Raw genomic sequence first — 14,205 nt, forward strand, 5'->3', positions numbered from 1 at the left:
TTTGGTGAGAGTTAAACAGCTCTATCACAGAGCTTACCTAAGATCATTGGAAAATGCAGGTGTTTACATTATGACTCATAACATTAGCAAAATGACAGTTATGACGTAACTATGAAAATGACTTTATGGTTGGGGGTCACCACAACACAAAGGGCCACAGCTTTAGGAAGGTTAAGAACCACTGATCCAGAAGATTGTCAGTAGGGCCACCATTGTTACCACAGGATCAGAGGGGCCAAGTCCTTGTAGGTAAGGCCACTTCCTAGTGTGGAAGAGGGTTGTTAGTGTCTCAGGCATAAAAGGCAGAGTTGCCATTCATATTAGAGTTTTCTTCCTTTCTTTTAAATGGTCCTTTAAAAAATTATTTATTTTTATGTACATTAGTGTTTTTGCCTGCATGTATGTCTGTGGATGTCAGATCTTGGAGCTACAGCTGGGAGCTGCCAGGTGGGTGCTGGGAATTGAACCTGGGTCCTCTGGAAGAGCAGTCAGTGCTCTTAACTGCTGAACCATCTATGCAGCCCCTTAAACAGTCTTACTAAGTAGCCTAGGCTAGCCTCAGACTAGCATGTCTCACTCTCCAAAATCATAGGATTATAGGTATTATTCATTTTATCTTGCTCAAAGAGAATTATTTGTGAGACTTAAAAATCTAAGGGATGAGAGTGTAACTCAGTTTGATAAGAGTGCTTGCCTAACATCCATGACGTCCTAGGTTCAATCCCCAGTTCCACACAAAGTTGGCCGTGGTGTTGGATGTAACCATAGCATTTAAGAGGCGGAGGTGGGAGGATCAGACATCATAGCCGAGGCTACAAAGGCGCTGTCTCAAAACTGTTACCACCAGTAAAAACAATGATGTCGTTTGCCTTACCTGGTTGCAGGACTCCCTGTGGTCTGCCATCCTCCTCCCTGTTGCTTGCTTTTGGGATGGGAATGTCACACCCTGTGCTTATCTTGCCACTTGAATTTTGGAAGAGAGAACTTTTCTGTTTCATCAGCTCATAGCTGAGCCCTGTGCTTATCTTGCCACTTGAATTTTGGAAGAGAGAACTTTTCTGTTTCATCAGCTCATAGCTGAGGGGAATTCTGCATTGGGACGAGCCGTGAGTCCAACCACACCTGATATTAATGGCATTTCGATGAGATTTGGATGGAAGAGTTGATAAAATGGGCCAAAATTGGGGGCTTCTTGGGATAGAGTCCTATGTATTTTGCGTGGCTGAAAGACAGATTTTGTTTGACCATAGGGCAAAGTGTTGTGCATTAGAGGATGTCCAGCCCCAGCCTCACATTTGTATGTGCGTGTTCTAATCCCTGTATTTAGCGTGTGACTGCAGGTGACTCTCACTGGCTAGGCTAGGCTGACCTGTGCCCCAGGACTGTGTGCTCCTCCGCAGTGCTGCGGTGACAGGTGCACACCGCCTGGGACTGTCTGCCTCTCCCCAGTGCTGCGGTGACAGGTGCACACCTCCTGGAAGTGTCTGCCTCTCCCCAGTGCTGCGGTGACAGGTGCACACCTCCTGGGACTGTCTGCCCCTCCCCAGTGCTGCGGTGACAGGTGCACACCTCCTGGGACTGTCTGCCCCTCCGCAGTGCTGCGGTGACAGGTGCACACCGCCTGGGACTGTCTGCCTCTCCGCAGTGCTGCGGCGACAGGTGCACACCGCCTGGGACTGTCTGCCCCTCCGCAGTGCTGCGGCGACAGGTGCACACCGCCTGGGACTGTCTGCCTCTCCGCAGTGCTGCGGCGACAGGTGCACACCGCCTGGGACTGTCTGCCCCTCCCCAGTGCTGCGGTGACAGGTGCACACCTCCTGGGACTGTCTGCCCTTCCGCAGTGCTGCGGTGACAGGTGCACACCGCCTGGGACTGTCTGCCCCTCCGCAGTGCTGCGGTGACAGGTGCACACCGCCTGGGACTGTCTGCCCCTCCCCAGTGCTGCGGTGACAGGTGCACACCGCCTGGGACTGTCTGCCCCTCCCCAGTGCTGCGGCGACAGGTGCACACCGCCTGGGACTGTCTGCCCCTCCCCAGTGCTGCGGCGACAGGTGCACACCGCCTGGGACTGTCTGCCCCTCCCCAGTGCTGCGGCGACAGGTGCACACCGCCTGGGACTGTCTGCCTCTCCCCAGTGCTGCGGCGACAGGTGCTGCCCCTCCCCAGTGCTGCGGCGACAGGTGCACACCGCCTGGGACTGTCTGCCCCTCCGCAGTGCTGCGGCGACAGGTGCACACCGCCTGGGACTGTCTGCCCCTCCGCAGTGCTGCGGCGACAGGTGCACACCGCCTGGGACTGTCTGCCCCTCCGCAGTGCTGCGGCGACAGGTGCACACCGCCTGGGACTGTCTGCCCCTCCGCAGTGCTGCGGCGACAGGTGCACACCGCCTGGGACTGTCTGCCTCTCCCCAGTGCTGCGGCGACAGGTGCACACCGCCTGGGACTGTCTGCCTCTCCCCAGTGCTGCGGTGACAGGTGCACACCGCCTGGGACTGTCTGCCCCTCCCCAGTGCTGCGGTGACAGGTGCACACCTCCTGGGACTGTCTGCCCCTCCGCAGTGCTGCGGTGACAGGTGCACACCGCCATGCCCAGCTCTTTCTCCTCTGGGTTCTGCATATGGAACTCAAGGGTCTGTGCCTGTGAAATGTATGACTCATCTTGCCAGCCCTAACTTGTGAAGTTTCAAAACGTCTCCTGCGGCTCTTGTATGCTTGCGTGAACTAGTGAATACAGTGTGCACGTGAGTGCTGGGAATAGAACAGTGGGTTCTTACGTCCTCCTTCCACCCTTGAAATTAAGCTAATGTGACCCAACAGTGCTCTTCATACGTGTCTCTCACTTCTGTTAACAGCAAGGTGGCTTAGTGGGTGAAGGCCTAGAGCTCACACAGTGAAACCAAGTTGCTCTCTGACCTCCACACTTGGAGTGGCATGACCCAAACACATATACACACACATGCACACATGTGCAAATGCGCACAAAGTAAATAATTGATAAACTTGTTTTGAGGGGGTTTATTTTTGGTTGGTTTGGCTTTTTGAGTCAGGGTTTCTCTGTGTAGACCAGACTGACCTCGAACTCACAGAGACCCACCTGCCTCTGCCTCCCTAGTGCTGGGATTAAAGGCATGTGCCATCACTGCCTGGTATAAACTTGTATTTTGAAGGCAAGAGATAATTGAGAAAAGCCTGCTGAAAGCTCAGATAAGCCAAAAGCTGGTCTTGTACCAAGCAATCAGCCATGACCAGAATGCAAAATAAAAGATGGTTTTTGAATTTTTAAAATAATTCCAAGGTATTTTTAAAAGGTATTTTATGGGTGTGACTGTTTTACCTGCATGTGTGTTGGGGCACCATGTATGTGCAGGTGTCTGTGGAGACCAGAAGAGGGTGTAGACCCTGGAACTGCAGTTGAGAGCTGTCAAGCCACCATGGTTGGCAGCTGAGCCCAGCTGTGCTTTGGATGAGCAGCCTGTGATGTTAACCACTGAATCTCTCCAACCCCTCCAAAATAAGTGTTCCGTAAGAAAATTATAAAGTGGCACTCCAGTGCACACATGACTTTTAGCTACTTGCCCTTCTGATGATAAAAAATGTGATGTGGATAGATCAAACTAGCTGCAACGTTCCATTAGGCGTGGCCCTAACATGCTTCAGTTCTACCAAAGCAGAGTGGGGAAAGGTGACAGCAGAGGTTGCTTGCAGCTGCAGTGCAAAGTCTGAAGCCAGCAGAAGTTGGTTCACAAGGACAAAGGACAGACGGCATCTCTAAGAAAAGTGCAGGCACAGCAGCAAGTGTTGACACAGAAGCTGTAGCAAGTCATCTGGAACACCTAGCTAAGGTGAAGGGGCCACAGTGAAGTCACTCCCTGGAAGAGACACCATGCAGCACTTTCATTGCTTTTGAAGACCTGGGTAAGGTCTTCACTGTAAGTAAGGTTTCCTGATGGAAGAAAGGGCTGCATGTGGCTTTCATAGCTATTCAGAAGCCCTGGCTTCAAGAGCTTCCGTGATGACCTAACTGTCTCTTCAGGGCTTCTGGAAACTGGTGGCTTTTAAGTTGAACCTAGCACTTGCTACTAAATTCAGAAGTCCTGGGGCCGTTAGTCATGTGGGAGCTACCCTGTCTGTGCTGAACAGATGGATCAACAAATGATAGAGCCGTAATAACAAGGTTGTCCGGGTGGAATAAGCAATGTAGCAACATGGGTATGTTAGTGTTTCATCCTAAACGCTTATTGGTTTAGTCATCAAAGTCTGTGGCTCTGTTGATCTGTGTACGATCACTTTTTTAAAAAAGATTATTTCTTTATTATGCATGCATTGCTCTCGTGTGCCTGCAGGCCAGAAGAGGGCACCGGATCACACTAAAGATGGCTGTGAGCCACCATGTGGTTGCTGGGAATTGAACTCAGGACCTCTAGAGGAGCAGCCAGTGCTCCTAACCTCTGAGCCATCTCTCCAGCCTGTATGATCATGTTTTCATGCTGGAAGTACACCAAGTATGGGCAAAGGAGAGATGCTGTGAAGGCCCAGAAGAGTACGTTTTCCCGTTTCATTAGATTTATCAAAGTTACTTGTAGACAGGAATTAACCTATAGAATAATTCAATTTCTGATATATATGTACCTTTAATTTTTTTTTGTTTTATATATATCAGTGTTTTGTCCGCTTATATTTATGTGCATTACATGCATGTAATAGCTGTGTAGACCACAAGAGAGCATCAGATCTCCCCAGACCTGGAGTTACAGGCCATTGCGACCCACAGTATAGATGCTGGGAACTGAACCAAGGTTCTCTGAAAAGAGCAAGTTCTTTTAACTGCTGAGCCAGCCCTCCAGCCCCTATATGGGCCTTTTTATGTATCCTGGCAAGATTTTTTTTTCACCTACATTATATGGATCTTTAGTAGGATCTAATAAAGTTACTATCCTGTTTGAGGTTGTAAAGTTCAGATGCCTAGTTTATAGTTTATAATTCAGTATGATGGAGAGAAGAAAACATATTTAGAATTTTGTTGCTGCCGCTGTGTATCATGGGTTTGATTTAGCAGTGAGTAGCGGGGTGATGGCTTAGAAGCCTATTCCTGACAACGTGGTAGGATTGTTCCATGGAATAGTCTGTTGAGCAACCCGTACAGATCCTTTAAGGAAAACAAGGTTTTGGTTTAAAATCAAGCTTTGTATGGCATTCTCTTTAAACAAAAAACCAAAAAAAAAAAAAAAAACTATTAAAAAGTAAAGTAAAGCTTAATGAAAATAAGCCCTCTTGACTCATTTTTTCATGGAGGCCCTCCGCACATACCCCTTTAGAGTACATAATGTTCTGTGTGATATTCATGTACCCATGTGAAATTGCTAGTTAATTGCAGCCTGGGCTCCTTTGGATGAGTCATTCAAGATGGGAACATCAAATTGAGCAGATGCAGGCTCTGCTTCTATAAACAGCTGCGGAAGTGACAGGGTTGTCAGAAGAGTCAGGTGAGCAGGCATGTGCAGGAGGGGCAGGAGAGACACCCGCTCACCGGGTGCCAGCATAGAATCCTGTCACCCTGCTGGCTTTTTTTCTTTTCTTTTTTGTTGTTTGTTTGTTTGTTTGTTTGTTTGTTGAGACAGGGTTTCTCTGTGTAGTCTTAGCTGTTCTGGACTTGCTTTGTAGGCCAGGCGGGCCTGGAACTCACAAGTATCCTCCTGTCTGTGCCTCCCTGAGAGCTGAGATTACCCTCTCTTAAAACATAATTAGTAGGTAAGATACATAGCATTAGTAGCAAGATGTGGATCAGTTCTTGTCTTTAGAATTGATATGGACCTCTCTAGAAGTGTGTTTGGGGGAGGGCGGGGTGGGGAGAGGGAGAGAGAGAATATAAAGATGTGTAGGTCTGTGACTATAATCCAGGGCTCATACATGCTAATGACATACCCTACCACTGTGCTACATCCCCAGTACACCAAGAAATGTGTGGTTAGTCACATGAGTCCATCCATTTTGGAAGCCACACAGGTTTGCTGAAGACACGGAGCTCCTGATGGATCCCCATGGTTGAAGCCTCTAAGACAGCCAGAGTAAAAAGGTCAGCACCACATGTTGTGCTGGGGAAACCCAAGCCGAGAGCACAGGGGAAGAGGGCATGAGAGACAGTCTAGGGTCTGGAACCAGATGGGTGGAGTAGTCAGGCTCCTTTCCACGCTTGCTTTATTTGTCTGTATGCTGTTTAATTTTACACTAAGGGATTAGTTTTGTGTTCTAAATATTGTTTTAATTACTTGCATAGGTGGGTGTCTGTGAGGATATGTGCACATGTGTGCAAGTGCCTACAGAGTTCAGAGACGTTGGCTGTCCTGGGCTGCAGTTAGAGATGGCTGTGACCTGACCGGTGTGGGTGCTGGGAACTGAACTTGGGTCCTCTGATAGAACAAAAGGCTCTCTTAACTACTGAGCTCTCTGAGCCCTTCCTTTCTTTAGCCTGTCTTGTTTTGTTTGACACTGTCTCCTGTAGTCCAGGTTGGCCCCATACTCACCCTGCAGCTAGAATAGCCTTGACCTCTTGGTCCTCCTGCCTCCCCTTCCTGGATGCTGGCTTCACAGGTGTGTGCCATGACACCCAGTCTGGGAGGGATCAATTTTAGGTTGGACTGGAACCTGCCTTCACTGTCTTGATTGTCCTTAAAAGAAATGAGCTTGGTAGGGAGTTGGCAAGGGAGAATTTCCTCCATTTATTCTGATGCTAGTTGCACAGGCCTAGCAGAAGTGTAAAGATTGGATCGATATGCCACAGCCAGGGAGAACACGGTAAGTGGACATGAGTGGAGTCTGTCAGGGAACGACACGGGCCCATGAAGAAGTAGCCTAGTGTCTGAAAATGTGGGACATGTGGAAAAGAGGAGAAAGCTTTGTGTTCTGTTTCTGTTTCTGTTTCTGTTTTGAGACAAGTCTTGCTATGTAACCCAGACTCCCTGGAACTTACTGAATAGTCCTTGGTAGCCTTGAACTTATGGTGAGCCTCCTGCCTTAGCCTCCTGAGTGCTGAGATTACAGGCATGGGCTACCATGCACAGCTCGGAATGTTTCTTAAGAATAAGTGCTGTAGAAGAGTAAAAGGTGGAAGCTGAAATTTGAAGGCAGGAAAAAGATATTTTTCCTGGTTGGAAGAATGTGAACCTGTAGTGAAAAGAGGCAATAAAAGTCTGTTGTGTCTCCAGATGTGTAGCAGTGGAATTGGGTCTCCACTGTTTAGTAGGGATAGTTAATGGAGAGAGGGAAAAGTGAAATGTCATGTTCAGAGGGAAGTTTTCCAGAGATTGATGCCTAAATCATCTAAAAGTGGGATTTAGCAAGTGGACAAGAATATAGGAAAGACGGGAAGTCAGGATCTATCCATGTGGAGCAGCTCCTGGCTGCCTACTGTGTCGGCAGTGTTCCAGGACGTAAGGGGTGAAGCAGTGGGCACGATGAGTGGCTTTTGCCTGCTGAGTACAGAGAAGCCGCCCCTGCAGTAGACAAGGAAGTCGCATGGTCAGTCATGGAGGGTGGCTAAGCCGTGTGCTTGGGAGCACAGGGCAGAGCCTAAGGGAATGGCTACCATTTTACTTTGGGTAATTGACAACATCTGTACAGAAACTTAAGAGCAGTGAAGGAACATTTCTTTCTTTCTTTTTCTGTTTTGTTTTGTTTTTGTTTTTGTTTTTTTGTGACTTGACCTTCTTTTTTAAAATATATTTTATTAATTTATTCATATTACATCTCAACTGTTATCCTATCTCTTGTATCCTCCCATTCCTCCCTCCCTCCCATTCTCCCCTTACTCCCCTCCCCTATGACTGTGACTGAGGGGGATTACCTCCCCCTGTATATGTTCATAGGGTACCAAGTCTCTTCTTGGCAGCCTGTTATCCTTCCTCTGAGTGCCACCAGGTCTCCCCATCCAGGGGACATGGTCAAACATGGGGCACCAGAGTTCATGTGAAAGTCAGACCTCACTCTCCACTCAACTCTGGAGAATGTCCTGTCCATCGGCTAGATCTGGGTAGCGATTCAAAGTTTACTGCACGTAGTGTCCTTGGCTGGTGCCATAGTTTGAGCAGGACCCCTGGACCTAAAAAAGAAACATTTCAAAAAGGCAGAATCTGTCAACCTGGGGGTCTTAAGAAGATGGGACTGTTGTGGTCAAGGGAAAGCAGAGAAACCAGTTTGTTTGGAGTCAGCTTAGGGCAGAGTAGCAATATGGACGCCAGTCAAAGATCAACAAATGAGACAATGTGAGGCCTCAAAATGGGATGAGTTTGGCCCTTTACCATGCTTGAGAAGGGATGCTGCTGAGTTCTAAGTGAAGAAACAGAGTAGCCAGTGTTTTAAGACATAATCCAAACCAGTGTCTGTCTTAGGATGACGTAGCGAAGCAAGTATGTAGGCAGGCTTATGCAACATGCAGTAGCCCATGTGAGACAACTGTGACTTAAGAGTTGGAGAGGAGGAGGATGGTTCAGCAGGCGTGAACACTTGCTGAACAAACGTGAGATGATGAGTTCAAATCACCAGAACCCATGTAAAAGCCAGGTATGGCCATGTGTACCTGGAACCCTGGTGTCTGTAGCGATTGGTGACCAAAGAACCCCTTGGGCTCGCGGCCTACCAGCCTGGCTCCACCAGACTGTAGACTCCTGCACAGCTACACACGTGCACAAAAACCGTTACCGTGAAGTTACGAGGTGGAAGTGGTTCACTACAGGGGGCAAGTGATAGGTAAGAGAGAGTGGATTGGGCTAGGTTTCATCAGGAGGGCGTTCTAGGCGTGCAAGTGCTGCATGTGTGTGTAATTCAGAGAAGTCTGAGCTGGAAAGACAAAAGGGGGTGGGGAGACAGGAGCTATGTGGTGTGGAAGGTGGGAAGCAGCAGCGGGTCTCGGCCTCTTCCACTTCATTTAAAGACTGCTAGAATTGACAGAAGAGGCCTCTCTTCCCAGAGCTTGGGAATTCCCCTGACGGCTTCTGTTTGTCACCCATTAGAAAAAGTGCCAGTCGTGTAGAAAAGTGTTGAGAGACCAGGTCAAGAACCAGACAACAGGAACCCCCTAGGAAGTCCCCGAGCCTTCACACAAGTGAGTCACGCTCACCCTTTTAAATAGGCACTTCTCAGTCTAGTGGGGTTTTGTTTTAATTTTTTTTAAATTTCCCCATGGGATTAGAGATGTAGCTCAGTCGGTAGAGGCCTTTCCTATTGTGCAAAGCCCCAAGTTCAGTGCCAGCACTACATAGAGCTGGGCGTGGTGCGTGCCTGCAATCCCAGCACTTGGAATGTGGACGTTGCGGCATCAGATGTTCACAGTCATCTCCACCAAGCCACAGTGGGAGGGAGGCCAGCCTGAAGGCCTGAGACCTTGTTTTCAAAAAGTCCTCCCATGCTAGTCTACTTCAGTAAAGTGTACTGAAAGTGAGCTACTAGAAACAAAAATCAAAATACAGGTCAACACACAAACCTGTAGAATACTTTTATTAAATACATAGGAAATTATTGTCAAAATCTATAAAGCTTTTTTTAAAGCAGTGCAACCACAATTTAGGTATCTTGTAAACAAGCAGCAAACCTCTTCCTGTGTTCTCATCTCATTTTAAGTTAGTAGGATAGAACTGAACACCTGGAGAGCGACCAGCTGTGAGGCTATGCATATCATGTAGCTGAGCAGCTCGAGGGGCCGAGCCTGCTGGCATTGGTTTGGCAACTACATTAGCTTAGTGGGGGTGGGGGTGCCTACTCTAATGAGCAAATATATCTGGCCCTTTTAGTAGTGTAGTTTCCCCCATTTCTCCGCTAGTATTCTGCTTTGGGGAGCCATTTTAGTGTCCTTCTGATCTTGGTTAGGCATAGCTTACTTCAGCCACTGCCTGCTTAATCAGGTTAACTGTTTGTCTCAGCTGTGGTGTTCCAGCTCTTAGTTCTCCGCTGGACTAGGAGGAACTAAACCCGGCAGGGCGTGGCGCACATCGGTCCACTAGTTTATGGGAAGCGCAAACAGGACATCACAAGTTTAGAGCCTGCCTGGGCCATGCAGTGAGTTCAGAGCCTGCCTGGTGACTTAGTGAGACCCTGTCTCAAAAAGCAAAGCAAACAAGGGGATGTCACTGTCTCAGTAATAGAGGAGAGAGTTTGCCTACATGGCCCAAGGCCCTGAATTGCTCAGTACATTTTATAGCATGGGAATGTCTCTGGATTTGTGCAACAGTTAGTTGAGTCCTTAGTCCCTTCCCAGTAGTCCCCGGCCCTGGTCCTGAGAGAGCACCTTGTGGTGCTTCCTGTTTTCTTGTGTTAGAAAGTGCCAGTATGAGAGATGTGGTTCTGCTGAATTTCTGTTCCTGTCTCTAGTTAAGAAGACATGAACTTTGCTTTGGAAATGGGTTTGCCCATCTGACAAGAACATCAAGTTCCCAAGAATGCTCCTTTTCCTTGTTTGTCTCTGAAAAGAGGCTACTCAGCTGGCTTGGTCTCCATCCAGTCCTTCCCACCTCCCTATCCTACCACGGGGCTGACCTGTCACGTCTTAGGCCAGAATACCAGGAGAGGAGCAGACAGATTCAGAGATTATCTTGAACTCCCAAGTGAGGAGCACAAGATGGCTCTTGAGAATTCAGTAGTATTCCTGCTTATGACCCCCAGCCCGTTGTTACAGTGAATAAGTGTCTGACTTTCTCACCAGAGGCGACTATAGATATGTCAGAAGAGTGGTCAAAGGAGATAGCTTGGGAGCATGTGCCTTTATGTAAAGATGGTGCCCTGTCTGCCAGCCAGCTCTTCCTCTGCTTCATTCAAACCTCTAAGGAGGCTACAGTCGCTACAGTAGCAATATGAAGACACTGGGGAGTCAGCGGCCCGCAGTGACAGCCTGAGGTTTGCCTCCGCCCAGCCAAGCATGATCCTTTTGACATGCCCATGCTTTTGGTTTCACGTCTGAGCTAGAGGGGAATTCTAGTCCCGTCGAGACCCACTGGTCTCCTCCACGGGTCTGGCTGGGAGGAAGAGTACAGACCAGCCTGAAGGGAGCGGAGGCACGGTTCAGGAAGCACACGGGTGGGAGCTTTGTAAGGAGAGCTGATGGCATGGATACGACCCGATGCAGCTTGGGTTGCTGCACTGGAGGAGGAAGCTGGGGGATCTTTGGACTCCCGGTCATTACCTGTTAGTCGATGAGGGCATGGACATCCTGAAGTATTGGACTACATAGTTAGGAAGGCTGAAGGCTCCATCTGCCTGATGATAGGAATTTCAGTATCCACAGGACCACAGATGGAGTCTCAGAGAACTGAGACCAGAGTGCTTCATTTATGTGGATAGTGGCGCCTCTCAAACCTGCCTTTTGCTAGACCCAGCTGAAGGGTAGAATTACACCTTCATCCCTTGGCTGGGCCCAGGGAGTGGGGATGGCCCCATAGTGATATGACTGATCAATAGTGAGGTGTGCTCCTGTGTCTTCAGTTGGAGGAATGGCACTGGAACAGACGGGATGGGAGCAGAGCGACTTGGTTGTTAGTGATGGGGCTGAGGTCCTGGAACCTGGGGGTCGGAGGGGCTGCCTGAGGCATGTCTTCAGAGAACTTAGAGGGGTTCATTTATTCTTTTCTAGGGCTAGGAGCTGGGAGACCTTTACAGGGAAATGAAGGGAGTCACAGAAGGTAGGCACAAACTGTTGTGACATACCGTGCACAGAGCCCAATAGCTTTCCGGTCACTTGAATTGTGAGTGTATTATATATTTACTCAGAGGTGCCAGCAGGAAGCATGTGTTGAATGTAGAAGTGGCAGGGACATTATTTGGGATAAAATCTATATGGGCATTTAACACAAATCATGCTGAAATGACACTCTCCACTTAGAACCTGGAGGTGGGTCCTTAGGAAACAAACAAGGCAGTACCATTGATAGTCTACGGTACGATCTAAAAGGGCAAGAGAGTGTTGTGGGGTGAAAACCTGAGAAGTACCACTTCAGAGCAAGTCGGCTGACCGCGATGAGGGACGCTCAAACACTGCCCAGGGTAGCAGAGTAGCAGTGACAACGTAGTGAACCCTTCAGTCACAGTCAAGAAAAGAGACCGCTGCTCTCATGACAACGCTACAGGTTTGTGGTTTTTAAAAGTTGCTGCTCCACTCATGACCTTTGCATCATGCCTCGCTGACTAGGGCAGTGAGGGAATAAGAAAAGACAGATGCTCGGATGGGCAGAAAACTGGCATCAGGTTGTCCAGACTCCTAGCTGGAAAAACCACAGCACCCTGAAAGCTCAGTGAGTTTGTTTGTTTGTTTGTTTTGTAGAGTTGACAGTTATTGCATACAGTTGGGCAAGGAGTGGGGCTTATTACATAGAGAATAAAAGACAGGTGCAATCTCTGTAGGGGAGCAGTGTCTAGGCAGTAAGCATCTAGGGGAAGGAAGCTATTGTGGACATTTCTGCACACTGTCAGCACACCCATTGGGTCCCCCAGGGAAGGCTTTGCCATCCCTCTGAACCTCCAGGGTGGGCAGCTATGGTCTTCCTTCATGAGGCTCTGGGGACTTTGAGCACACACATTCACTCAGGACTTCACACAGTCAGGGCTCTTTCTGCTTCCTCTAGTGTAAAAAAGAAAAGAATTTTTGTTTTCTCCTATGTTTTGATACCAGTATTAAACATCACTGATTGATCTTTGGTAGAGTGTGGCAGGCTACATAACTGTGGTGTTAGTGCTACATGTGCAGGGCCTCTCCTTCAGGAGAGGGAAGGCCTCAGAGGTGGACCCATGCACCCCTATCGTCAAGGGAAGGAAGGTGAGACCTCAGGCCTCAGGACTCCTCCCTTCAGGTCATTCCCGTATCCGGGCGTGACAGCTGGCAGATGTGACGCTCCCTGGTGTCAGCCTGCCTGTGCAGAGAATGTCACAGGGCTCTGAGGCAGTGGTGTGAAGGCTGGTTTTCCTTACATGTTAAAAACATAGGACATAGTTGGAAGTAGACTCACTTTTAGCCACTTGGTTTTGTACCCACATGCTAAAGTGTAAATAAGAAGCCTTGACATGGAATTTGTAATTTGGCTGTTGACGAGCCAGGGGCCTCAGCCCACTCAGCAATACCAGAAACCATTGACATAATTGATTTTGGATGGATCTGGTGCTCCTGGCTGCAGATAAAGACCAGGGGGGACTGAGGCCATGAGCATACTGCTCACAAGGATGCTTCCCATTGGGGGTTGGCTTGCTGGCTGCGCAGCCCAGCCGTCCTAGGTGTCTCCAGTTCCAGAGGGGCAACAGCAGCAGCAGCTCCAGCTGTGTAATGTAATGAAGCACAAGGCTGGAAGACCAGTCAGGAAACTGTGTGCATTGTCCATGCCTTCTGGACATCTCTTGTCACCAAGTGAAGCTTCCAGTACCAGGAATGGATTCCATCTAGTTGAGTTGTTGGCCAAAGGGGACCCATGCAGAGGGAAGGAGGAAGCCAAAGCCTGTAGAGAAATGACCCTGACTTCTATGGCCCCTGACTTCAACCTTTCAGATATAAGTCCTTTGGATACATAAAGCCTCTGGCCAGATCCAAGAAGTTAGCTGGCCCATCACAAACGTCAGTTTCCACTCACTTCTCTGGTAATGTATGTGCCAGGGTCTTTCTATGAAATAATATATCATGAATCAAGGAAAACTGCAAGCGGGAAAATAAAAACCAGATGTATTCTGAAGCATGGCTTAAGGCTGTATCTCTCCACCTGTACCACGAGGAAGGAGAAAAAGGAAGCAGTGTACTGCTGAGCTGCTTCTGCAAATGGGAAATAGTCCATCTGAGCAGAGGCTGTGGCATCCCAGGAGCACACTGGAGGAGCTATGGGGCCTGCTGTGTCTTCGCACACACCAACAGTCTAAATAATGAGGAAGAGTGGGACAAAAGTAAGAGGCCTTGTATCTTCCTCACACTCCTATCTGGAGATAGGACTTGTATGCATGTGAGAGATGCACACATGAATAAATACACACATGGATGTAAGCTGTGTTTCACCAGCAGCACAAGTACAGCACTTCACTCAGTACTCACTTTTTACAAAATAATAAAACTAACACATTGGAATTAGACAAAACAAGAAAAAAAAAGCCCAAGAGAAGGCCCACGAGTCAAAGACAGTCATCCTGTAAAACTACTAAACTGCACAGAGGACCTGGTGCAGACCTGAGCAGGCCCTGTGCATGCCGCCGCAGC

At 48.6% G+C, this 14,205-nt stretch overlaps 2 protein-coding genes across 3 annotated transcripts in view; both read left to right on the top strand.

The window, feature by feature from the left end:
* The window catches only part of LOC311587527 (NEDD4-binding protein 2-like 2), a 53,522-nt gene that overhangs the window by 30,933 nt on the left and 8,384 nt on the right, over nucleotides 1-14,205 (top strand). The gene's annotated exons all lie outside the window — the stretch shown is intronic.
* The window catches only part of LOC311587528 (uncharacterized protein), a 30,372-nt gene continuing 20,621 nt past the window's right edge, over nucleotides 4,455-14,205 (top strand). The window contains exons 1-2 of the mRNA XM_084764466.1: nucleotides 4,455-4,539; nucleotides 5,946-6,072. Coding sequence (XP_084620592.1) covers nucleotides 6,038-6,072 — 35 coding nt within the window. The 5' untranslated portion in view covers nucleotides 4,455-4,539; nucleotides 5,946-6,037. The remainder of the gene's footprint in view (nucleotides 4,540-5,945; nucleotides 6,073-14,205) is intronic.

Source organism: Acomys minous (assembly GCF_964271855.1).
Source record: "Acomys minous genome assembly, chromosome: 16".
NCBI classification, from domain to species: domain Eukaryota; kingdom Metazoa; phylum Chordata; class Mammalia; order Rodentia; family Muridae; genus Acomys; species Acomys minous.